Source organism: Leopardus geoffroyi, chromosome B2 (genome assembly GCF_018350155.1).
Source record: "Leopardus geoffroyi isolate Oge1 chromosome B2, O.geoffroyi_Oge1_pat1.0, whole genome shotgun sequence".
Taxonomy (NCBI): Eukaryota; Metazoa; Chordata; class Mammalia; order Carnivora; family Felidae; genus Leopardus; species Leopardus geoffroyi.
In genome coordinates, this window is record NC_059332.1 from 115,536,132 (window position 1) to 115,563,415 (window position 27,284).

The 27,284-nt window shown below is 36.7% G+C and overlaps 1 protein-coding gene across 12 annotated transcripts in view; it reads right to left on the reverse strand.

Annotated features, from left to right (window-relative positions):
- The window catches only part of PTPRK (protein tyrosine phosphatase receptor type K), a 557,136-nt gene that overhangs the window by 74,054 nt on the left and 455,798 nt on the right, over positions 1-27,284 (reverse strand). For all 12 annotated transcript variants that reach the window (XM_045499524.1, XM_045499525.1, XM_045499522.1 and 9 more), the window contains exons 12-13: positions 21,041-21,314; positions 18,262-18,298 (exon numbers count right to left, since the gene is read on the reverse strand). In XM_045499524.1, coding sequence (XP_045355480.1) covers positions 18,262-18,298; positions 21,041-21,314 — 311 coding nt within the window. The remainder of the gene's footprint in view (positions 1-18,261; positions 18,299-21,040; positions 21,315-27,284) is intronic.

Genomic DNA, 27,284 nt, shown 5'->3' on the forward strand with positions numbered 1-27,284 from the left:
ACGTGTCTCTCACTGATAGATCCTCTTTGAGAGGAACTAGAGACATATACTAAATCCTTTAAGTCATTCCAGATAAAGACTGAATTAATTTGCATCTCAGGGGAAACTTGAAACTGGAATCTCCTACCCTGAGGTCCCTCCACTTCCTGCAGAAAAGTTAATTTAGGTCATTTTCTGAGCAACTGTTCTTGTGAATGCATCCAAATAAAAGCACGGTGAAAATGTGAGGCAAGTCAGTCCTCCGAGAGGGTTACCCAATTGAGACTCCGGTATTCTCAGAGCCTCCTGAAGCATTTGCCTCTCAAGGTTTAAGAATGTGTGTCTTAAAACAATAGTTAGAAAATCCGATTGAGGTTTTCTTATTCATATGACACTGAAATTTTAGGCAGTCTAACATAATCAAGGTTTTACTCCATATTTATGTCAGTGGAGTCTTTATTTCAATAAAGAAAAATAAACGAAGACCAGGCAGATATGTTTAAAGTAACTACACAAATCATTTTAGCATCCTTTTTGTCAATAAATATCTAGCGATGATGACAACAGATGGTGCAAAGGAGATGAACACATCAGTGGGTTCTTGGTCAATTCTGAAACTGAATTCCTCTAAAAGTAAAACAGAAGTGATCCACAGTTCAGCAATGTACAGGATTCTATTTTCTCTGCAATATATTACTTTAGAAGGCTGTATGTATTGTGGTGAGCTCTTTCTTAAGATTTTTACAGTTGAGAGTAAAACTAAAATTTTTGCTTCACAAAAAATTTCCATGTGGTTTTAACACTGATTTCCAAAACCATATGTTCTTTATCAACAAACAGGATATATAGCTTAGATGGCTCACATCAATGTTTCACAGACAGTAATATATTGAACACTGAAAAAAGACTTCTATCAAAACATCTGGTAAACAGAAGTCAAACTGAACTTAAGTGGCAATGTGAATATTTTTCTAACTTTTTTTTTTTCCAACATGGCTATATCTCTTAGGAGAGATGTAACTATTTTTTTTTTCCAGGAGAAATTTACAATACTAATGTACTTTTATGTATTTTTTATGAGTGTTGTGGCATTCATCTTACTGTCATGCTGCAAGTGTTGTGGGAATTTTTCAATTAGCCACTTAAAAAAAAAAGTTCTCTGAGCAGTGTATTTAAAAATAATCTCCACATTTGCCTCTGGCTTTCTTAACGAATCCCAACTTATTCCTCTGGCTACTCATGCTTTTTTCCATTTTGGTTGTTTTTTGATACATTTTGTTTTGTTTTTTTAAGAATAAAAAGTACAGTTTTCATAACCTCGAGGAATGCTGCCCTACACAATGTGGGAAAGTCTAAAGAATTTTGAAATCAGAGACTGTCGGTGATTACTAAAAGCTTATCACAAACCAAAATGATTTAGAATCTGTAACAGCTCAGGAAATGTGACAGAACCAGTATGCACTTAAAGATATTCCAAACCAAACTAAAGTACTTCCAGGCTTTCCCTAAGCATCAGACTTAAATAAGAGCTTGGAATGTTTGCTAATCTTTTTCATTCATCAACTTGGAACAAAATGATACCTATGAATGTAGTAACAAAATGTTACTACATTCAAGGGATTGTCTCTTCATTCTTTATGGGACAGTTTTAAAATACATACATACATACATACATACATACATACATACACACATAATGATATCATTTTGCAATCATTTAAGAATAAAACATAATAAAATGTTAACCATATTTACCCGTTAGATAAGCCAAATCTTAAAAGACTGCTGTCAATTAGTAGTGATAAGGGTATGCAGAAACATGCATTCTACTGTATTGCTTGAAATGTAAATTTACATAATTCTTCTTGACTATAATTTGGCTGTAATTATCTTAAAAGTTATATATAGCATATGACTTAGAAACATAACTTGTTGAAAGTTATCCTATAAAAAAGAATGTAGAGATCTTGGCCAAGGATATTTCTTCCATTACTGTATGCAACAGAAAGAAACATGAACAATCTTATACGTCTACCAAAAGAGGAAGGATTAAACCCACATTTACACAAGGGAATATCTATGTTTTCTAACTTGAAAATATGTTCAAGACATTTTAAGTTAAAAAAATGGAAGCCTTTATCTACTATTTTAGGATGATAGCAATTTTATAAATCTGTATATATTTTTTATCTATTGATATAGAAATATATTTACCTCTATGATCATAAATAAGTCTGAAAAAGAGCCCACATTAGGTAAACATATAAAATTTTTACAACACATTAGATTAGTGATTTGTTTTATAATATCGGAACCAAAAAGCCTATATAATTTTTAGACAAGAATATATCTGCTTAATGGAGGTTATTAGCACATTCTAAATTATAGTAGATCTGTAATGTAGAACATAAATATCCTACTAAAATAAAAAGAGAAGCATCCTCTTTCCAAGAACAGATCTTGACAGAGTTGAGGAATTTCAATGAGGAGGATGGTTGATGATTGAGCACAGATGTGGCCACTGACTATATTTGCCCCAAACTACTCTGCATAGTAAATGTATTCATGTGTCCTGCTCTCCAGCCCACAACTGTCTTCCTTGGAGTTCAGTATCTGGCTTAGAGCCTGACAGAGGGTGAACACACAATAAACAGTTCTGAATGAATGACCACATTTCCAATGTTTAGCAGCTGGTGAAACTGTTAGGTATAGGAAGTTAAGCAGTGAACAAAGATGTATTTAAGGGATGACTGGTTCATCATGCTGATGTGAAATATAAATTTAAAAAAAAATGACACACCAACAAAGTAGTTGTTACCATTATCACTTCTGAAAAAGTGATGTGGCAGGAAAGCCTACAGAGGCTGAATTATATGAGGCGATGTCTTAATTACATGTTCTCTAAGACCTTTAATTTTCTTTCTTCCTTATCTCTGTACAAAAATTCTCTTATTCTGGTCCTTAGCACACTGTTAGACCACCAACAATGGAATATCTGTTTACTTTAAACTGTCTCCCTTAGTGGCTACATTTGTCAGAAAGATAATAACTGGCAATACAAAGCAGTTTTTTATTTTTTAATTTTTTTTAATTTTTATTCTTTTCAGTATATGAAGTTTATTGTCAAATTGGTTTCCATACAACACCCAGTGCTCATCCCAAAAGGTGCCCTCCTCAATACCCATCACCCACCCTACCCTCCCTCCCACCCCCCATCAGCCCTCAGTTTGTTCTCAGGTTTTAAGAGTCTCTTATGCTTTGGCTCTCTCCCACTCTAACCTCCTTTTTTTTTTTCCCCTTCCCCTCCCCCATGGGTTTCTGTTAAGTTTCTCAGGATCCACTTAAGAGTGAAACCATATGGTATCTGTCTTTCTCTGTATGTTTTATTTCACTTAGCATAACACTCTCCAGTTCCATCCATGTTGCTACAAAAGGCCATATTTCATTCTTTCTCATTGCCACGTAGTATTCCATTGTGTATATAAACCACAATTTCTTTATCCATTCATCAGTTGATGGACATTTAGGCTCTTTCCACAATTTGGCTATTGTTGAGCGTGCTGCTATAAACATTGGGGTACAAGTGCCCCTATGCATCAGTACTCCTGTATCCCTTGGGTAAATTCCTAGCAGTGCTATTGCTGGGTCGTAGCGTATGTCTATTTTTACTTTTTTGAGGAACCTCCACACTGTTTTCCAGAGTGGCTGCACCAATTTGCATTCCCACCAACAGTGCAAGAGGGTTCCCGTTTCTCCACATCCTCTCCAGCATCTATAGTCTCCCGATTTGTTCATTTTGCCACTCTGGTGTGAAGTGATATCTGAGTGTGGTTTTGATTTGTATTTCCCTGATGAGGAGCGACGTTGAGCATCTTTTCATGTGCCTGTTGGCCATCCGGATGTCTTCTTTAGAGAAGTGTCTATTCATGTGTTCTGCCCATTTCTTCACTGGGTTATTTGTTTTTCGGGTGTGGAGTTTGGTGAGCTCTTTATAGATTTTGGATACTAGCCCTTTGTCCGATATGTCATTTGCAAATATCTTTTCCCATTCTGTTGGTTGCCTTTTAGTTTTGTTGGTTGTTTCCTTTGCTGTGCAGAAGCTTTTTATCTTCATGAGGTCCCAGTAGTTCATTTTTGCTTTTAATTCCCTTGCCTTTGGGGATGTGTCAAGTAAGAAATTGCTACGGCTGAGGTCAGAGAGGTCTTTTCCTGCTTTCTCCTCTAGGGTTTTGATGGTTTCCTGTCTCACATTCAGGTCCTTTATCCATTTTGAGTTTATTTTTGTGAATGGTGTGAGAAAGTGGTCTAGTTTCAACCTTCTGCATGTTGCTGTCCAGTTCTCCCAGCACCATTTGTTAAAGAGACTGTCTTTTTTTCCATTGGATGTTCTTTCCTGCTTTGTCAAAGATGAGTTGGCCATACTTTTGTGGGTCTAGTTCTGGGGTTTCTATTCTATTCCATTGGTCTATGTGCCTGTTTTTGTGCCAATACCATGCTGTCTTGATGATGACAGCTTTGTAGTAGAGGCTAAAGTCTGGGATTGTGATGCCTCCTGTAAAGCAGCTTTTTATAAAGGAGTCAGACTCAGGATGATGGTTATCAAAGTGAGCAAAGGCAAGTTTTACTAGTCCAGTGAAACCCTCCCTCAAAAGCAGAGCCCAGTTGGATTTTCATCTGGGAAATAATAGCAGCAGGTAGACCAAGCAAGCAGGAGGTATATAAGTATTGGTGGTTTCCTCAAAAGCAAAGACTGAGATTTTTAGAGGCACAGATGCAAAGCCAGGTGTAGTGAGTAAGAGCAGCCAGTAATTAGAATATCGTCTTTCTGAATTTGTGGCGTGGAAGGCACATATGCACACACAAACAGCTATCAGGAAGAGTAGCATTGTTTTAAAAGGACTGTCTGCATTTACTTAAGGGTCAGAGATAGTCACGGGGTGCCTGGGTGGCTCAGTCGGTTAAGCATCCGACTTCGGCTCAGGTCATGATCTCGCGGTCTGTGAGTTCAAGCCCCACATCAGGCTCTGTGCTGATAGGTCAGAGCCCGGAGCCTGTTTCAGATTCTGTGTCTCCCTCCCACCAGCTCCTCCCCTGCTCACATTCTGTCTCTCTCTCAAAATAAATAAAGATTAAAAAAAAAAAAAAAAGGTCAGCGATAGTCAAACCATGAACTACTACCAGGGATAGGTAACAGGTGGGGACTATCACTATCACCACCACCATCATATTTACAAATGAATCAGTTTCTCCAGTTCCTTAAAGAATAAAGTAGAAATGACAATCTCTGCCACTAAATTCAGCAGAAGCTCTTGAATAAAGAGGAAAACAATGTAAGAAGCAAACGAGATTCCAAATTTTGAAGCTCACTCAAGATCTTTGTCCTAACAGGAGGGGATAAATCTATAACTATTTAGATGTTTGGGTGATAACCATTCACTGTCTTTAAAATGAAAAAAAAAAAATCAAACTATGTATGTGCTCAAGTATGTGACTTTTTTATATCTCATTTTCACAAAACCTGAGAAATTTTTATTTTTAAAAGAAATTAGAATTTTTCCATGGTCTTTATAAGGATAATAGGGACTTCATAATTTACTTGAGAAAACTGATCACACACACAAATACTAATCTAAAAGTTTAACACATAAATTAAAAAATATGTCATTTACTATCTTTCCCTCTTATCAATCACATAGTGGTCACTGCTTATTCAAGAAAGATCCAATTAACTTTCTACTCTAATGCCATTTATTAAATCAGAGAGATAATCTTTGAAGTAATCCACATTTCATTAAAAGCTGAATAGAATGCATAATATCAGACACTAAACTGTAGGGGATAAAGGATACTTTGTCTACTATGAAGCAAAAATCATAAACCAATGCTCTAAAACACATTTGCAGAGTGTTATTATAAGGCCAAAGTGGATTTTAATCTTTTTTCCCTACAATAGGATAAAAATATAGAAAAAAAGAGAGGCAGAGCTCTTGTTACCATAACATTGCAATAAAGCTAACGTAATCCTTTCCATGTGGGGATTCACTCTAAAGACCTGTTTTTAATTGCTAAGAATAAAAACACTTTTAAGTTTTCTATAACCTAGCATTTGCCTTCTTCAAAATCTGAAGATTAAAAGAGGGACTCTGTACTGCCACTACATAAAGATACTAATAACATCAACATATTATATATATCACATATATGATATAATTTTATATATATATACACACACACACACACACATATATATATATATATATATATATATATATATATATGCACTTGTGTGTGGAATTATGTCTCTCTGTGTCTTTCCAAACAACACACGTGTTTATAGAACGCCTGTACCTTCAACACTGCTTGGAAAACTCCTCACCTGCATGTGTTTCATTGTTCATAAATTTTGCTTTCCACATAATTCAGCTACATTTCTACCACATAATGAGGATCCCCTTTCCTTCATTTTCTAATCACATGTTCCTTAATTTCTTCTGAGACCTTGCTGGCAGACACTTTAACGTTCATATTTCTACTAACCATCTGTTAAAGGCAATCTAGGCTTTTTTGTTTCATGGTCGTTAAAATTCCTCCAGGCCTCTGCCCACTGCCCAATTCCGAAGTCACTTCCAAATTTTTAGCTTTGTTACTGCATAACCCCACTTACAGGTGCTGAAATCTGCAAAAGTTATGCTGAAGCAGATTATCACAAATTTGTGGGTTAAAGCAAAGCAAAATCATTGTTTTACATTTCTAGAGGTCAGAAGTCCTCCATGAGGCTTGTAGGACTAAAATTAAGGTGCTTGGCAGGACTGTGTTCCACCTGGAGGCTCAAGGGAGAAAGTGGTTTCTTTTCCATCTTCCTGAGGCCACCTGCATTCCTTGGCTCATGGCCCCCTTCTCTTTCCGCACCACACATCACCCCAACCCTTGCTTCTGTCCTCACATATCTTCTCTTAAGTTTGACTCTCCCACCTCCCGTTTATAAGACCTCTTGTGATAACACTGAGTCTAGCTGGATAATCCAGACTAACTTCCCCATCTAAAGATCCTTAATGAAATACATCTGCAAAATTTCTTTTGCCATAACATATTTACAGGCTCTGGAGATTAGAACATGGTCATCTTCAGGGAGGCCATTATTCAGCAACAGAACTCCAAGAATTACTATGATTACAAATCACTTATCTGCTTAATACAATATGATTCTCTGACAATGATAACAGGCTCAGTTTTGATTGATGGCTTGAAAAAAGGGATCCTGGGGAGAGATAATCCTATCAGCAGATATTCTGCCATCCTTGCTCTGTCAGATAATGTTGTTTCTGACCCTTTCTCATAAATGTCTCTGAAATGTCATGTGGGTAATAAGGTTATTTCATTTTCCTTAGTGACTGAAGCAATATTCCTAGAATTAAAGGCAACAATTTAGACTTTGCTGTTGGTATTATGTGAGTGAAACTCTAAATTACAAAATTCCCCCTGATAAATAGCATCCTTAGTTTGATGCTATTGGTATACACTACCAAATAAAAATCACTGAATTATTCTTAATCACATTAGAGAAATGATTACTATAATGGCCTCTGGTAATCTTATTGCCTTGGTTGACATGAAGATGGGGATTAAACATACATTAGTATTTAAACTGGTGATTCTAGGCAGGCAGAGTCCAGGAATAAATGTGGTATATTGAAAAAAACGTACATGGAATTGGTTTCTGTTCCTACACTCTCAACAATCCATTCCACCCTGGAAGATCAAATCATACATGAAATCAGTTTTCTCATCCATAAAATGAGGGCATAAATCAGATCATGGATTCCATACTTTTGAGTGTAGAATCATTTTGTAAAACAAATACAGAATGGAATATACTTATTAATATAAGTTTATAAGTTCAAATTTACTTACCAATACCATTTCTGTTACTTACAAAACCAATCAGTAGAACTGTAAGAACCATTCACTGTTAAATTTGGAATCAGGGCTTTTAAGTGGTAGCTGCAGTATTTTAGGAACCTATTTATTTTAATGTTCTTTTGGCTGCACATTATCAATATATGCATTTGCAAATGACACTATCATTTTAGTAACTCATTTTGCAGTTTCAAGGTATACTTAAAAACAGAGGCAGAGAAGAAGTTTTATTTTTACACCTCTTCAAAAATAAAGAAACTTAATGGCAAACCATAAGAGGAGATAATACATAATATTCTGTATATAGTAGATTCATGTATAGAGGTTTGTTTTTTCAGTTTTATAAGTAGTTTATTGCAAAAGTAGAGTAAATGCTGTTTAAATCCCTAAAATGATTGGAAAATAAACTAGGAATATCTTTGTCATATATAACTGCTAAAAAACAAGAAAATAATGAATATAATAAATAAAGTTCAATTGGCTTCTTAAGACAGAGATTAGAATTTACCACTTGCCAGAAATTTCCTATCAGTTACCTTTGCTGTTTTTGGAAACTCCTCACTTGTATAATACACATACTTATATCATATATACAATTTATATTGTATTTTTTCTAGTCTTTAACTTTTCTTAGGCCTTTATATGTGTCATGAATAAGCCTTCAAAGCCAGGGACTTCTATATCACGTGCTTCTTCTATTTACAGTAATGAAAATACTTTCTGCCCAGTAAGGGGGAGGGTAAAAATTTACTTTTACACCTGTTCTCCTTATGAAAAAACGTAAAAATTTATATAAGAAATAATGAAAATAGTAACTCAGTCAAAACTTTCCATTCTATATTTTGTTCATTTTAAGAGTATAGTCTCGTTTATATTACTTTGTTAAAAAATTTTTTTAAGTTTATTTATTTACTCTGAGAAAGAGAGAGAGCATGACCAGGAGAGGGGCACAGAGAAGGAGAGAGAGAATCCCAAGCAGGCTTCGCACTGTCAGTACAGAGCCAGAAATGAGACTTGATCTCATGAACTGTGAAATCATGACCTGAGCCGAAGTTAAGAGTCAGATGCTTAATGGACTGAGCCACCCAAGTGCCCCAAACACTTACAGTTATTTCTAAATTATGCAAAAAAAAATGTAGTAGCAAAAAGAAAACTCATATAGCTTTAGGGCATTAAAAGGTAGATCAATTCTGGAAAACATTCATTCATTTATTCATTTGTTCATCCGTTCCAAAGGGATTGACTGCATTTATATTAAATATCAGATACAGATATAACAAATATAAACAGACTATCACCTCTACCCTTGTAAATCCGACAGCCCATGCAGATGATTCTTCATTCTAAGAAATTTCTGAATAATAAACAATTTGGGACAATTTCATTAGATTTGTAATCCATTATAGAAATATTACATCTTTATTCAACTGTAGTTTTTCAAAAACAAAAGAATATCTTTGTTTCCCAAACAGGTTGAAAACCTATTAGCTATTAGTTTTTTAGTAACTATCTCTATATTAAAAAAAGAATTTACAATGATAAATCCTTCAACAAAGCACCAGGAAATACTGGTGCCTAAAGGAGGTTAGTTCCAAGCCATGAACCACTGATTTAAGCTTTATTAAAACTGTACTTGTTCCCAGCTTGTTTTCACTTAAGATATGCTTTCATTTCCCTTAGGCTGTAGTCTATTACTCTATTGCTAATATATTTTTCTGTAATGTCCTCCCTTCTGTGTTAAAAAAAGAAATGAAACCCCAAATCAGATTAATTTTTGAAAACTAATACACAGATCTCATAGGTGGGAAGAATGATGTGCAGTTGTTCCCGTGCAGGAGAAAGGAGTTTGAGAGCCAGCAAGGGCACTTGGCCATTCAGACAAAAAACAACAAAGTTGTTCTCAAGGATTACGATTTTTCAGAAGAGTTGGCAGCTTTTTGGAAGCTTAATCTTAGGGACCAAGAAAAGCTACATCCCTGCCCAGAGTTTCTTAATGGCCAGACTAAACTACCAGAGTTGACCTCAGTTTCTATCAGCTTAAAAAAGTGGCATAAAAGAATCTGAAATCTCTTCCTGATGCTTTACCACTTCCTCTAGCATGGAAGTAAAACATAAAGCATATCAGCACAACTTAAGAAATTAAAGTTAGGAATTTTAGACTCTGAAGCCCAATTAAATATATTTTTTCTTTAGACCTCACCCCTGCTTTCAATCCACCTCAGTTGTGAGCTCTATAAAAGGTAAAGCACAGGAATGCACTTTAAGAGTGGAGATTGAGCTGTACTCAAGTTCAAATTCATCTGTGGTAAATAGGTAGGAATAAAATCAGTCAAATAGCTTCTATACATGTGGCTCAACCAACTAGCGCTTCTATGGTTTTAGTGTAACTTCTAGGCAGACTAAGTGTTCTTTTTCTTCCCATGTTTGTTATTTTGAATGTCTGATCACTTCAAAAGGCACTTTTATCCATCTGTACACTCAGAAAAAAGGGCACAAAGGAAGATTTGACAAAAGCAGCATGAGACAAAATTAAGGTTACGAAAATGCTTTAAAAAAGCCTACTCTTTATCCAGTAATTAGAGAATAGACACCAAAAGAAGGAAGAACAAAGTAAATAAAAATGTTACCAGTGTTCGTATGTTCTTTCATATACTTTGAATAAAATCTTCCAGGCACACCTACTGTTTTGTGACAACTGAATTTTTTTCTTTTCTTTTCTTTTTTTTTTTTTAAAGCAAGATATCATACTTTCTTTTTAAAACTTATTTTTGAGAGAAAGAGAGAGCACGAGCCAGGGAGGGGCAGAGAGAGAGGAAGACAGAGGATCTGAAGGGGGTCTCTGCTCTGACAGTAGAGGACCCGATGCGGGACTTGAACTCACAAACCGCGAGATCATAAACTGCGCCAGAGGCAGACGCTTAACCAACTGAGCCACCCAGGCATCCCTGAAATTTTCTTAATAATGGAATGCATGTTTAAAATGCCTGCTAGCAATGAAGTCAAGATATTTCTGAGAGGTCAGAGAAGGATGTGTATCATCATTGTTTAACATAGGTAATATTCTGAGTTAATAATCCTCTGATTTAAACCATTCCCTGGTTTAAGAATTAAACCCACCTTGCAGGCATCTTTAGTCAACTTTAGTTTTATCAAAAGAATGAACAAACTGATATTAAGTAAATGGATGAATGCAAATATGCATGCCTTAGCTTTTGGAATTCCCTCTTCTCCATAGCTTCTGGGAAACTGTCTGGGTTCCTCCTTTCTAGCTCTCTCGGACAGCCAGTAAGGATGTGCTCCTTGTATTCTAGACTGACACCTAAAAGGAATTGTCTATTTTTTAAGACCCCATTGGTAATGATTAGGTCCTATGGATTTTAAGTGCTTGGTTGCAATCATTCTAATGAAATAATTGGTCCTTTACATAACACATTGGATCCAAACCACTATTTTTAAAGACATTATTCCCAACGGAAAAATAAAAGTCAAATATCAGCTCAGTTCATGATCTCATGGGTTTATGAGTTCCAGCTCTGTGTCTGACAGCTCTGTCCTGTCAGCTCAGAGCTCTGTGCTGACAGCTCGGAGTCTGGAGCCTGCTTCAGATTCTGTGTCTCCCTCTCTCTCTCTGCTCCCTACCCAAATTGTGCTCTCTTTCTCTCTCTCAAAAATAAATAAACATTAAAAAAAAAAATCTAACATCAGCCTAGACACTATCTGCTGCGGGGAACAGATACTCACTAGTAGTGGTTTTCATAAGGACTTATTTTTTCAAACATAATTATCTGGAGTTAAGGAGTTCTAGCAATGGGTAATTTGAAAGCTCAGAGTTGTTTGGAGTTAGAGTTGGCTTGTTTTTTTTTTTTTTTTTTTTTTTCCTTGACTTTCCCTTCTTTTTAACCAATTTGGCTCTCAATTTTCTCAATATCACAACTTCACAAAACAACGCCCCAAGATAAGAAAGATGGGTTGAAGATCATTCTTGCCATCTCTTTTTATAAATCAGGAAGGAACCAATTTCTTAGAATACCTGACAGAAGATCTATCCTTAGATCTCCCTGGCCAAAACCGGGTTACATACACAGCCCTACAGCAATCACTGCCCAGGTACACGGGATTTGTTTAGATCAGTGGTTCTCAAAGTGTGGTCCCTGGAGCAACAGCATCAGCAGTAAGCTTGTTAGAAATGCACATTCTGAGGCCCCTAGCCAGGCCTGCTGATGTAGAAACTCTGGAGTTCAGGCTCAGCAATCTCCTTAACACATCCTCCAGATGATTCTGGCTAAAGCTGAAGCTGAAGCTGAAGGACTGCTGATTTAGACCAATCTGATTCATTCCCTCTGTCTGAACTCCCCTTTCTTGAGCGGCTAAGGACATACTCTCCTCACGGTCTTTGCATGTTTCCCTCTCTTGCATGTTCTCCCTCGTGTCCTTTACCTTAGCAGGGAGCTTTCCTCTGATAACTGTATGTGAAATAGTAAGCCCTAGACACGTGCCCCAGCATTCTCTGCCCCCCCCCCCCCCCCGCCAATGCTTCATCTCTCTCCAAAGAAGGTATCACCATCTGAAATATCACATATTTATTCGTGTCTGGTCTGTTTCCTCTACTGGACTTAATTTCCACGGAAGTAAGGTCTTTGTTCTATTTATTTCACTGCTCTATCCCGAGGGCCCAGACACTGTGTGGCAAATTATAGGCATTAAATAAATATTTGCTAAATGAATGATTAGAATATTGATTTCCAAATGAAATTGGAAGAAGTCAAAGAATGGCTAATGGGCAGACAAACAACAGTCTGCCAAAGCAAACTATTTACAAACGCAGATTTGGAATAAAATCCATTCATGACTTGGGAATTTGAGTGTTTGTCATAATATAAAATATAGCCTTATTTTATTAACTTTAAGGAAACCCTCCTTTTTACCTTATATGCTATGTTCAAATAAATTTACATATATAACACATTTTTCTGTTCTACCAAATTTGATAGCATTTATCATTGGAAATGTCACTTTTTGGGGAAAATAAATAGATTTGAACAACACAGAAACTTCCATTGATATTGAATTTTAAAGTTTGTTTATTTATTTGTTTATTTAGAGAGAGTGAGTGGTGGAGGGGCAGAGAGAGAGGAGGGAGATAGAGAATCCCAAGCAGGCTCCATAGTCAGTGCAAAGCCTGACTGGGGGCTTGAACTAATGAACTGTGAGATCACAACCTGAGCCGAAATCAAGACACAGATGCTTAACCAACTGAGCCACTGAGGCACCCCCAAATTAAATTTCAAATAACCAGTTTTCTTTCAAAAATCCAGAAATTCGGATGAGGGAGAAATTGGACACAACCAAAACAGTTTCAAAATGTAAGGTCCTTATATAAACAGTTCAATTTATTAGTCTTATTCTAGGGAAATATTCAATATTTGGGTTTCTTATCAACAAATGCTTTACATTAAGAATAATTTTATGTAAATGAATAAATACATGATTCCACAAATGATTATTTATATATTGAGAAAATTACAAATGACATAATATACCAGATATTATTGAACAAGAGAAAATAAAAATTCAATTGAAATGCACTGCCTGTTAGTTTAATATGGATAAAGCCTATTTCCAGAGAAGTACTTCTTGGAAGTTCTTTGAGTAAATTTTGTTACAGTTTATATATTTATATAAATTGGCGCGTTTAAATCTCATTAAGGTAATTTCCTTAAAAAAGTTATAAAAATTATTTATGGCGACAAAGCACAAGGTCTTAGCTACTAATTTACAAATACTTGTGTGCATGTGTGTATATGTGCGTGTCTATGGGTTGAGAGCACTGTAGTAAGTTATATGTAAGAAGACAGAGAGCAAACCAAGCGTAAACAACCTAAAACATTTTCCTTTCAATGGAGGTTAGAGAGACTTGTGTCTAAGCACTGCTCATGCAGGCTGCACAGCGCTCCCGCCTCACATGCAAGTGATATTCCAGGGTTGCCCCCTTTTCCTTGATGTGCCACAAAAACCCTTCCTGAAACTGACTCTCCTTTGCTTTTCTTTTTCTTTTAATGCTTATTCATTTATGAGAGGGGGAGAGGGAACAGAATGAGCGGAGGAGGGGCAGAGAGAGAAGCGGGGACAGAGGATACAAAGAGGGCCCTGCGCTGCCAGCAGAGACAGCGGGGCTCAAACTCACGAACTCATGACCTGAGCCAATGTCTGACCCTTAACGGACTGAGCCACCCAGGTGCCCCTCCTTCCGCTTTACACAGATACAGCTGGTTCAACTCCTTTTCATATGTTGATAACAATTCTAGTTTGGGATCTGCTATTTTATAGATGGAATAACTTCCATGTTTTCCAGTGTAATTTAAATCCCCTCCTCCACTCTACTCCAGCTGCCTAACTTCTCGGTGACTTCCTATCTACACACGAGTCAGAGGGCAGCACACTGATCTTCTGGAACACCTCTCCTCTTGTCTCATAACATGTATTCACATCACTATTCAGTTTAGACATTAAAACCTTGATTATTTACTTTGTATGTTTTTTATAAATAATCAAGCCAATGTCTGTATCCTCTTTCTGTGTGGGCTGCCATGAGGTAAGAGTTCCAAGAAGGCAGGAGACAATCTATTACACTGGAAATTTTTTACAATTCTCACATGTAAAAAAATTTTCAAAATCTTCATGCTATTGTATTTTAGTACGTATGCTAATTATTCGTGGCTTTTAAATTCCCTCATATTCCCACAAGAATTTTTGGTGCCCTAAGCACAGTACACACTTTATTGTTTAAAGTAGGCTCCACCCCCAATCTGGGGCTTGAACTCACAACCCTGAGATCAAGGGTTGTATGCTCTACCGACTGAACCAGCCAGGTGCCCCTACACATGTTTTAAGTATATAGTTTAATCGGTTTTTATCTGTGCATTAACTATGAAATATCGCACAATTCCTTGCCGAGAAGGTTCCTTCATTCCTCTTTTCAGTCAGTATGGTGTTGCCATTTTGACTAGTAAGTCTGTCTTCAACATGTCCTGACAGAAACTTGTTTATTTTCACATCAAAAAATTTGTTCCAAAGCTAAACATACCTGTAAGGTGTTAGTTCATATAATGCAGTCAGACAATAGGTTGATTTCAAACCTAAAAAGTGTGGTTTTTCATTAGAGGAAAAATGCTAAATGTTCAGAGAGGGAATTATATTAGATCTGGAGAGAAACATTAAATTAAAAAAAAAAAAAACTACTTTTTGCCAAGTCATCTCTATAATGAAAATTCTGTTTTGTTTTTACACATACTTCTTTCATAACTATGTAACACAAACTACAATAGTTCCCCCTTATCCACGGTTTTGACTTCCTGTGGTCAACTGTGGTCAAGAAACATGACTCACCTTCTGACAATAAGTCAGAAGGTCAGTAGTAGCCTAATATCATTCACCTCACTTCATCTCTCGTGTAGGCTTTATCATTCCACATCATCCCAAGATTAAGAAGGGTGAGTACAGTATAATATTTTGAGAAAGAGAGAGAGGGGTCACATTCACATAACGTATTATAGCATACTATAATTGTTCTATTTTGTTGTTTATTCTACTTTATGTTGTTGCTGGTAATCTTACTGTGCCTAATTTATAATTAAACTTTATCATAAATACGCATTAATAGGAAAAATCACAGTGTATATACAGGGTTTGGTACTATCCATGGATTCAAGCATCCACTGGGGGTCTTGGAATGTACCCCCCACAGACAAGGGTGGACAAATTATGTCTTTCCGAATGAAGTAAGGTACAAAATATTATAATAATTATGATGGTGATAAAATAGCAATTTACTGGGGCGACTGATGGCTCTGTTGGTTAAGTGTCCAACTTCAGCTCATGTCATGATGTCGTGGTTCAGCTCCTGAGTTCAAGCCCCGCACTGGGCTCTGTGCTGACAGCTCAGAGCCTGGAACCTGCTTCTAATTCTGTGTCTCCCTCTCTCTCTGCCCCTCTCCCCCTCATGTTCTGTCTCTCTTTCAAAAATAAATAAATATAAAATTAAAAAAAAAATTTAGAGTTTTATTTATTTATTTTTGAGAGAGACAGAGAGAGTGAGTGGGGGAGGGGCAGAGAGAGAGAGAGGGAGAGAGAGAGAATCCCAAGCAGGCTCTGCACTGTCAGCATAGTGCCCGATGAGGGGCTCGAACTCACACACCGTGAGATCATGACCTGAGCCAAAACTAAGAGTCGGACTCTTAATCTACTGAGCCACCCAGATGCCCCCCACTTTTTTTAAAATTTTTTTAAGTTTTATTTATTTTTGAGAGAAAGACAGAGAGTGAGTGCAGGAGGGGCAGAGAGAGAGAAGGAGACAGAATCCAAGCAAACATAAAATTTTTTTTAAATATCAGTTTACTCTTATGTAATAGTCACCATTATTCAAGGCACTAGTCAAGCATTTCATATATATAAGCTATTTTAATCCTCACAGTAATAGTTAGAGGAAGGTACTGTAATATTCTCATTTTGGTGATGAGGGGTAAGTAATATGCTCAACACTAAGGAATAGTAAGGGGCAGAAGTCAGGATTTGAACCCAGATAGTCCAAGGCCAGAGTCTTTTTTCACTTACTCATTAAGCCACACTGTCACCTTGAGGTTCAGAAGTATAGCAGGGATAGATTATAGACAAAGCAGAAACTACCAGAAATGGACTCTTTCTTACTATCTCTTAGTATTGGGCAAATATTCTATGCCACATGATTAAGTACAATTTCCATAATCTCACCTCTCTTACAGTCTAAATATCATACGGTATTTGTTATTATAATTTTATATGTATTGAGAGAGGGACAAAATGGCATTTAAATACCACTTAAATAAATGCAAATAATCCAATAACCAAATAAAATTTAAAATTTTAGAATCATTTATAGCTTCCTTTTCTCAGTTATAGAAGCATAGAATGACCACATTGAAAGAACTTCTTGGAGGCTGATGCCAGACCATTTTTTATTTCTGGCTTTATTTTAAATCTGGAAAAGCATAGGCGATATAGATCCAAACGCCTCCTGCCATTATCTTTTAAAAGTTTCAACTCTAATTCTTGATCTATAAGCTAAGCTTTTAAAATAAAATAAATGCCTCTCTATTATATGTAGCTGTATGTATTTTCTCTTCTCCTTCATTAAGGATTTCCTAATTTTTAAAAATATTATGAGGAATGTTAGTATTTGAACTGGAAAAAGGTATACATTTTTTTCTCTTCTCTGAAGCTTTTTTATTACTTCTCATGAGTCATGGGAAAAGGCTTTCTTTATTGCTTTTACAAATCATGAGTAAAACACGAATGCTTAATTGAGCAGATTGATGATTAAATGGAGAAAAATGATGAAAGGAAAAGATGCCAGCACAAACAGAATATGGCCATTCATTTCAACCCCAAATGAATCAACTACTGCTCATGAATGTCAGTTTAATACTCATCTTGGCAGAAACTATCCGGAGCATCAACCCTCTGCAGAGTCCCACGTCTGCATGGGGACAGCTTTTTCCTGTTTCTTTTGCTAGAATACACTAAATAGCTTTCTCTCTCTCTCTCTCTCTCTCTCTCTCTCTCTCTCTCTCTCTCTCGTTGGCACAATCAATTAACTCTTAAACGAAGGATTATAAACATAGTGAATGCAGGAGACTTTCTCACACCTGAACTCTCACACCTGAACACTTTGAAATACTCATTCAAAGACGAAAATGTTTTCTCCTAAAGGAACTAGGCAACTAAGCTATAATATGCAACATTAGCATTAGCAGGAATTACCCTGGCCATTAACCATCACAGATCTCATTTCTTTGCATCAGTTGGATTAAAACAATTTTTTTTAAGTTAAAAAAAAAAGGTAAAATATCTTCAATCAAATTGCATGACTAATGAAGATAAGGACCGGTCTCTACATCTGTATGGCTAGCTCAGTTCCTTTGTATGTCTGGTCTACCACAGAAAGTGACAGAGGCTTTTAAACAAGCAATTTGCTATTTTGAGCTGATATTGCTGAGCTTTTCCTAATACACTGGTTGATCAGTAGCATAAGACCTTTCAGACGCTAACTGGCAGAAATAAGCCCTTCTAAGGTTTTCTAAATCCTTCCTATCCTCCTAACACGACTCCTCCAGTCAAGTACTAGAGGTTGGGAAGTAGAACCCTATCAGGTGTTAAAGACACCCAAGTGAGTCAGAGAACTTGGCTGGCAGTTTAACCGGGCCCTACTACAAATACTCTGTAATAGAAGTGCCACATTTAATTAGCCCTGAAGCAGGGAACAAAGCTCTTTCATTTTAGAAAGCGGGGCGAATGGAATCTCAAGGAAAAAAAAAAAGGCAAACCTCTTACCTTTTGTAGCAATTCGTACACACTGGGTTTTAGTTTCCTGATGGAGCAAAACATGAAAGACCATAGTCAGTGTACAGACAATATTTCCTATTACATAATCTGGAGTTATAAATTAGGTTTGGGAAGAACAGAATCGCAATATTAAGGAAACTTTTATTTTTAAAATGGATTTTCGGATATATTTTTTAAACCCTGAAGTAAGAACATTTACAAATTTTTCATCATTTTCTAAAAATTCAGGGGTCTGTTTTCCTCTGTAATGAAACAGGCTATCTTGTCTGGGACAAGTAGCTAAAGCATTCTATTCGTACTTACTGTACTTTTTGAATGATTAGAAAGAAAAATGTGTTTGCAGAGCTAATACAAATCAGACCCAAACACAAACTTCATTCTTGCCACACAGCTGTAGACTCAGACCAAAGCTGAACATCACATCCTCTCGCTTGGATCCTAGCACGACTAATGAGTTAAATGACAGTACTTAGAAAGATCATCCAAAGGTTGTATCCCAATGAAGGGAGGATTTACCTGTTCTTTTTTTTCTTCCCTTTTGAATTTAGGTGTTAGGAGTTAGCTATTTCTCATTGGGACTATTTTCCTATTCTTGCTAGACAGATGGAGTTGAGGAAGGAGAAGTTGACATGGGAAGGGACAAAAATGATTTCAGATTCTTTTTCTTTTCTTTTTGATGTTGTGTGGTGGCACTAAGCAGTGGAATACGTCTCTAGGCCCACACCACACACCTTTAGGACTTCGTTGATTCAGTTCAAATCTTTGAATATACAAGAGGTTGGAAAAGATGGTAAAGCCAGTGAACAAAACAAAGGCTATTTGTTTGAGGGTGTATTTATAACTCCATCTTGAGTATTTCTATATATTGATAAACCAAGAGTTTTCCACTTCCTCTTAAGCATTTATTACTTTTCAATTACACAGAACAAAGCACTGAGGAGGAATTAGTAGTAAAACATACAACTTTGAACTTCTATTACTTAATTGTGATGGGAGGCCTTTACAGTACATTCCAAGAGAGATTGTTTCGCATTCCCACAAAGGCCCAAAGGGATTCTGATTTCCTAAAAGCAATTGCTCTTAATTCTATCAGGATTTCCAGCCTCTGCTGGTAGGAAGCCCATCGATTTTGGAACTATTTGCCAAGGTAACCATGAGATATATTCTTGCTCCTCTGTAATTTGATTAAACCACGTGTAGATATATTAAGAATGCGGAGAGAACATTCATATCGAGGCTTTTAAAGAGTGCCAGGGAAAATCCTTTATAAGTAACAGACATTCATTAACACTCCTCTTATACCACAGTCCAAGTAATGAAAGTTAATTTAGAATCTCTCACATCTTTAAAGATGAATACCCAAATGCAGAACCGTGTTTTCTACCACTATGCTACTTTATACCCAGAATGGAATACCAATTTCCATAGTCTTCTCATTTTGGGGTAGTCCAATTGTACCAGTGATGTGCAATCATGTGCATGCGGGAGGCGGGCAGTCAGCCTGTCTCGAAAGACTCCCACTTATGTAGAAATAAACTAGATAGAAGATGAGAATAACATTTTCAACCAGGGGCAGCCTGTGGCTTTGGAGAACATCCTAGAAGATGCTGTGGCATTCTTCTTTGCCATATACTGGCAAAAGAATATAGGTAAGCTGAAAGATAGAGCTCTCATTCAAAAGCAGCCAGTCAATACCCCAGGTTCTCGTGGCCCCCGCAGAAAAGCAAATACATTTTGTCTTTCAATTTAACTATTCCAAAGTATAATATGTCTGTTGCAATTGGATATCACGGATGTCACATCATTTTCCAGGTACCCACCTCAGGGACTCAATTACGCAAAGCCAGAAATTTCCTATACAGCTACAAGTACACAAAATATGTCAGTTTTCTATTGGATTTTAAATTGTAGGGGTTTTCTATTCTTGGCATTTTTCCCCCCTATCCCTTCCTAAAAAAAAAAAAAATTAAATAAGTTTTAGGAAAGAAAATCTTTCAAAGAGAACAGCATGAGGCACGAAAGGCCAGGTTATTTCCCCACATATGGAACCACCGGTAGTTTCTATCTTCCTGTTGTGTTTTCCTCTTCAATATTCATTTGGGATCAGTGGCAGTGTTCAAAAACAACTGTGTCCAAAATGGGAAAAGGAGGGGCAACAGGGGAAACGGAGAACAGACTTCGCTAATGGCACAGCATCCCTCCATCTCCAGGCAGCCTCCTGTTTAGGTTGTGTCAGATTTGCCACAGGCACCCTATTACTTTGTAATCAGAGGATTGTTACTTGTTATTTACTATTTGGCTTGTACCCTCTGAAAAGTTTATAAGGGTTTATTAGCCTGCTGTGGAGCACGCATTCTGTTTATCCTGCAGTAAATTTAATCTTCTGAAGTGCGCCACTACTCAGCAAAGAAGACAGAACAATGCCCGGTATTTACTGGGCCTTCAGTCCCAGCGGCAGCACACCCAACTTCTCAAATCATTTTCCTCACAATTGTTCTTGTGGGCTTTCCTGAAGAAGGCTCACGGAGAAGCAGTTACTAGGAAACAGGAATCCAGAGCGATGGAACTGGCATGGAGCCTCAACCCTACAGTAGGCCCGGAACTGTGCGCCCTGTTGGGAACAGAAACAACACCCCCCACACACACACACCGTTTCCCCCCATCTTTTTTTTTATTTTCTTCCTGACACATGCTACTGAGTATTTATAAAATTCAACTGCAGCTCTTCCTCAGGGCAGGGAAAAAGCAAATGTGGGGGGAGGCTCACCTTCTCCACACTGCTCATTGCCTGGAAGTAGATGTTGTATCCTTTGCGTGGAGCCAAAGGAGGGTTCCAAAAGCCCTGATAGGTCCTGTTGTCGCCCACTGTGAATGGGGCAGGTTCAGGAAGATTCCCTGGGGGTAGTTCCGCAGCGAAGTAGTATGGAGAACCCCCACTCAGGGCATTTTGGTACGTAACGGGAACCTGGTAGCATTCCATGGCTCCAGCTTCTCTCTTGGTTCGGTGTGGGTGCAACTCCTCCACAACAATCTGATAGGCACTTTTTGGAAAAAGAAGAAAAAAAAGCACACATTTAGAGATTCTGGATACTAAGATTTCTGGGGGAAAATGAGGTATTTAATATTAACATGCAACAATTTAAAGTTTGAAAGTCAGTCTTAACCCACAGTATTCTTTCTGCCCACCGCCCCCCCCCACCAGCTATTTTGCCATAACATAGAATTTCATGTGGATTCTCCCTTCCCCCAAACCCAACATGGTTACTAAGGAACTGGAAAAAAGTAAGAAGAATCACCGTAGAACGCTATGCATTTTTTTTTAATGTTGAGAAATGAGTCACCTTAATAAGAAACCTGACATTAGCAAGAGACACATGATAGATTAAGTTCTTTGTCTGATATTTTTAAATCTTTAAAGTTAACATTTTCTTTGAAATGATAGAGTAGAAGGCCCTGCTCCAGGGCCCAACAGAACGGGGCCTCAGGGTGGGGCTCAAAGCGGCAGTTTGTGGGGCTGTCATCACATTAGAGACAGAGTGTGCTGACAGGCTTCTCCGCATCCTGACCTTGCCATGGCATCAACATGGGCTCAGAGCTACGCAGATCTAAAGCACAAGTGACATGCTGCAAAACGGGCACAGATGGACAGAAATCTGTCTTCCTCACCGAAATAGACAGCTTCCTTCTTCTGGAGCTGTTAATAATAAAATCTTACAAATTGTAGAAACAGACGGCATTTGCCCTATTAAAGCTTGAACTAAACCTTCTAATACCTTCCTTCAAAATCTTAAAACTTTCCTACAATAGTTGTTATCTTACAGAGGAAAGAAAAAATAATGCAACTTTAAAATAAAGGTCTGCTTAATCACTAATATTTTTTTTATCAATTACAAGTGATATATTAATATTTTTTCTTTTTAAAATTTAAAATTTGTTTTTTTCATTTTAAAAGAAATGTTAATGTTTATTTATTTTTTTTTGAGAGAGAGAGAGAGAGAGAGAGAGCAGGATAGAGAGAGGAGGACAGAGGATCCAAAGCAGGTTGTGTGCTGTCAGTACAGAGCCCAAAGCAGAGCTCGAACTCTTGAACCACGAGATCATGACCTGAGCCGAAGTCGGACGCTTAAGCAACTGGGCCACTCAGGTGCCCCAATATTTTTTCTTTGTAGGATATTCTTCAGGAAAACTTTTTTTTTTTTTTTTTTAGGTAACATACACCTGAGAAAGTTGACATTATTAATATATTTTATATGTTTTTAATGAATTTAAAATTCCCCCAAATTATGAAAAATGCATTATGGTAGGTTATATAAATTGAATATAAATAAGCTGTCTGTAGAGCTGTTTGAATATTGAATCTCTAGGGCAAATATGCTCCTTCTATATAGGGATGGCAGTCACTGAATGACTCTCCAGCAGGAATAGAATATTTTCTTTAATGAACTTCCATAAAAAGAAAGAGGAGTAGAGGTGCCTGGGTGGCTGAGTTGGTTAAGCGTCGGACTCTTGATTTCAGCTCATATGATCTCACGGTTTGTGAGATCGAGCCCCATGCCAGGCTCTGAGCTGACAGCATGGAGCCTGCTTGGGATTCTTCCTCTCTGCCCCTTCCTTGCTCGCACTCTCTCCTTTCTCAAAAAAAAGAAAAAAAAAAGAAAGAGGAGGGAAAGACATAGAGAGAGTAGAGAGACAGGCAGACATACCAAGAGAGAGACAGAGAGAGAAAAAATGAATTTGCATCTATCATAATGAAAAATTAAATTTTATATCAGTTTAGATTTAGTATAAAATTCTAACTTAATATAAGCTCTGTTATACCTACAAACAGAAAACCTTCATAGAATAAAAGAAAGCTTTATAAAAGTTTTCTTTTCTTCCTAATATTTAAATTCCCATTTTCCATTAAAATATTGCTAGGAACTTGGTAGTTTGGTATTTATCTCTTTTCCTTTAGAAATAGGACAGTAATTGTAGAAATGTCAGAAATCTAGATTTGGGCAGGCAACTAAGACAGAAATCTATGTTATTTGAAATTACATGTAGTCCATCATTCTCTATACTTCTGCCAGTTTGGGTCTCTAAGCTCCTAGGAATGCTATTGACAGGATACATGCTCTCTGAGGGGTCCATGGAGCAGTCACTCGTCAGTTTTAAAATACAGGAAGTACATAAGCATAGCCCTTGGAGAGAAAAATGAATCATAGCTGACCTATGCTATGTTAAGAAAGCCTAATCATTTTTTTCCGTTTATTTTCAATTTAGAATCCATATTTGTATGCATTATACATTGTGTATACATTTACGTATCCTGTGGATACATACTTTTAGGTAGATAAATTTACACACGCACACTCCCCAAACAAGTCTAATCTCATATTCTTGCTCTAGTGGGCGATAATGATAATTACCCATCTTCATTAATTATTTAACCTAATCCTTAAAAATAAACTCCTTGTTCATTATCCCTTTTCTCTACAAAAATCCAGAAAATCTAGTCAACAGTCTTAACTAATTCTGTTAGACCAACATAGGTTGTATATTCTAAATTAAGGAATTTCGCGCAAGAGGGCTTGTCTCTCCACATCTATTAGGAGCAAAGCAAACTAACGATGCTGGAGAGGATTAAAAGAAGAAAAGGTGCATTCTGGTCTTGGGGAAAGATCTCATTGAACTTGAGATGAAATCCCAAACTAAATATTACAAAGCTCATTTTTAAAAGAAATCATCTTCCCTTCATTGATCAATTTGTGTGAGCAGGCTGTTCTTACAAGAGCCTCACTTCTACTTTTTAACAACCTGTTCTTTTTTTCTCCCCTGCTATTTCTTATTTATCAATATGAATTAATTAAAGGAAGGAAAATAAAGAACGAGAAATCAAATTAGAAGTGATTTAGCTGATTACATGAAATGGGCCCGGGCTTTTCCATCCTTGTGGATGCCTAATTACCTAATGGTACTTAACTCTAACTGGAACTAAATATTATTTGAGCTTAGTACTCTAGCAATTTAAAATATTCCAAAGCCACCTAAATAGTTTTATTCACTCTGCCCATATTTCGTATTTCCCCCATTCCTTTTAATTGAAGTTTTAAAATATGTCTATAATTAAGATAAAATCAATATAGTGGCATTATGAATCTTCATTTGATGCTGAAAATATGATTTCCTTATGTTAAACAACTAAAAATGATTTCACTTCACTATAATTTAATTTGATTAGAATTGGTATGTAGTCAATTTTAGTTTTGAAGGAGGCCAAACGATGACTTTTCATCATACAATTTTCCTTCAGTTACAAGACTAAAAAAAATAGACAAGAGGATTTTGCCATTAGCTCAAAAAGTGATTATACGATATATATGGTAGATGGTCTTCCTGGTTTAACACTTAAAATTGTTGAAGCCGAACCCCAAATTACATATAACAGCCTGCCATGTTTTTGTTTTTAACCCATTAGTAAGAAAAACTGCTGAGAATCTGGTTTTAGTTTTAGATTGTATAACTTCTTGGTGATAGCAAAGAGCAAATTACACAATTGTACACACTTCTCATTTTGTATCTGAAATGTCTCCTTAAAGCTTCAGGAGAAATTTCCTCGCTCCAGTGTGGTGCTATTTCTCCTATGAACAAACTTCCAAAGATCTCATGGCCACCATTGCTCATATCGTCCTAATGGAAATATTTTGATGATCCACAGAGTAAAGGTTTAAATACCGTTTTGGTGACCATGATATTTCCTGTGCTTCATCTCTTACCTCCTTAAACATACAAGTCAGGTCCCTCGTGACTTCCCTATTTCTGTAAGAGGAACTATCAGTTTCTGAATCAACAAAGCTCTAAATCCTGGCATTAACTTTAATAAGTTCTATTTTTAACTATGTTCTACCTCCCTTGTAATATTTCTTTTCATTCCCACTGTTTCCATCAATAGGAGAGTATTTACAACATTATATTCACATTACTGGCTTAGTTTACTTCCTTCCATTTTTTTCTTCATGTATTCCAGGCACCCATCCATCCACCCACCCACCCACCCATCACTCCATCCACTCACTCTATTATTTTTTGAGTATTCTCTACATACCATGAACTGTTCATGAAGAATGCAAAAGAGAACCATTTTTCAAACTTCTGATACTTTCCTAAAACACTACTTTAGGCATTGACTACTCTTCTCTAACATTCCACTTTGTCAAAACTATGTGAAGCTCTCCCACTGTCAAAATCTATTCTACTGGGGTTAAAATCTTACCACATCTCTTACCTTATATCTCCACTCTTGCTCTCACTACTTCCTGATACTCATTCTCCATTTCAAACTTGAATGACCACTGTTACCAAACATACCATACATACTGTCAAAGAGCTTCCGCCTTTTTCCTTTTCTAGCTTTTCTACTTCTGCTATAAAGCCTTCTCTGACTAGTTCACTTCTTAGTGTTACTCTGTCTTCTAAAGGCAATGGAGGGAACTCTGATGGTAACTGAGGGTTGAAGTGGGAGGTTAGACATTAGAGTCAAGTGGGATGCTTTTGCAGTTTAGTCCTCAATCCATCCACAGATCATAATGACACAAATTCGTTGAGAAGAACCATCAGGGGTATCTCTCAAGAATTCTGGGTTTGAAAAAAGGCCACAGACCACTGTCTTATAATATTTATTAATTATATTTATTTACAAGGTTAGTGTTTATCACTAACCCACTACGTTAAAAATATTATCTGGTATTTAGCTACACATAATGGGAATTGTATTTTTAACTATTGTGTCCATCCATTCACTCATCAAATATGTACTGAGTGCCTATTATATGTCACGCACTATTTTAAGTGCTGAGGTTACAATGACACAGTAGTAAAAGTCCCTGCTGTCATGAAGCTTACATTCTAGTGCAAAATACAAATAAACAAATTAAAAAAACAAACACACGATATGTCAAGATGAGGTAAGTGCTCTAAAGAAAAATAAAGCAGGATAAGGGAAATGAGGAATCATAGGATTGAAGAGTTCTATTTTAATAGGTGGTTGTCAAGAGAGACTTCTGTGACAAAGTGCCCTTTAGGGAGAAGCCTGAAGGGGAAGATTCAGCTCCGTGGCTGCTTTGATCAGTTACCTCCTCCTGCAAAATAAATTCCCCTAGAATTGTGGCTCAAAACAATAAGCATTTCATATTGTGCAGTTTCTATGGGCCAGAAATTTGGGAGTGGCTTAACCAAAGAGTTCTAGGTCTGGGTGTCTTGTAAGGTCACAATCAAGTTATTAGCTGGGGCTGCAGTACTTAAAGGCTGGAGAGAAGATTTCACAGAAAGGGCGTACCTCCTTTCATTTTCAGATAGAAAACAATCTACCTCCTAGGATTCTGTGGAATAAATTAAAATGACATCTATTTGATTTTACTTGGGTCCTATAGCTTGTATAAAGGGTAAAGAGATGGCAAAATAGGGCAAAAAGAGGAATTACATCTTTGCTTAAATTTCAAAGCATTTTTACTGGAGTTCAAGTAATGTCTATGTCATGGCAGCAGTTAGAAATATCAGGTGCCACTATATAATCTCTTTAAATTGCTGAGATGAAATAGAATATTCTGCAAATTAGGATAGCAGTCCTAATGTTTCAAGTTGTATATAAGTGAACAATTGACCTGGGGAGTAACTCTAATACACAATGTTTGCATTCCAACCAATACAGATATAGTACACATATAATGTTAATGTTAATCTGTATTTCTGTTAAGTTATTACGGAACATCAGACAATGTCTTTTCCTAATACAAGTGTGGAAAATATAGTGGATTTTTTTTCAGCTATTATTTAAATTCCAGTTAATATACAATGTCATACTAATTTCATGTGTACAATATAGTGATTCAACAATTCCATATAATACCTGGTGCTCATCACAAATACACTCTTTAATCCCCACCACTTGTTTCACCCACCCCCTTGGCCACTCCCCTCTGGTAACCATTAGTTGGTTTTCCATAGTTAAATTCTGTTTCTTAGTTTCTCTCTCT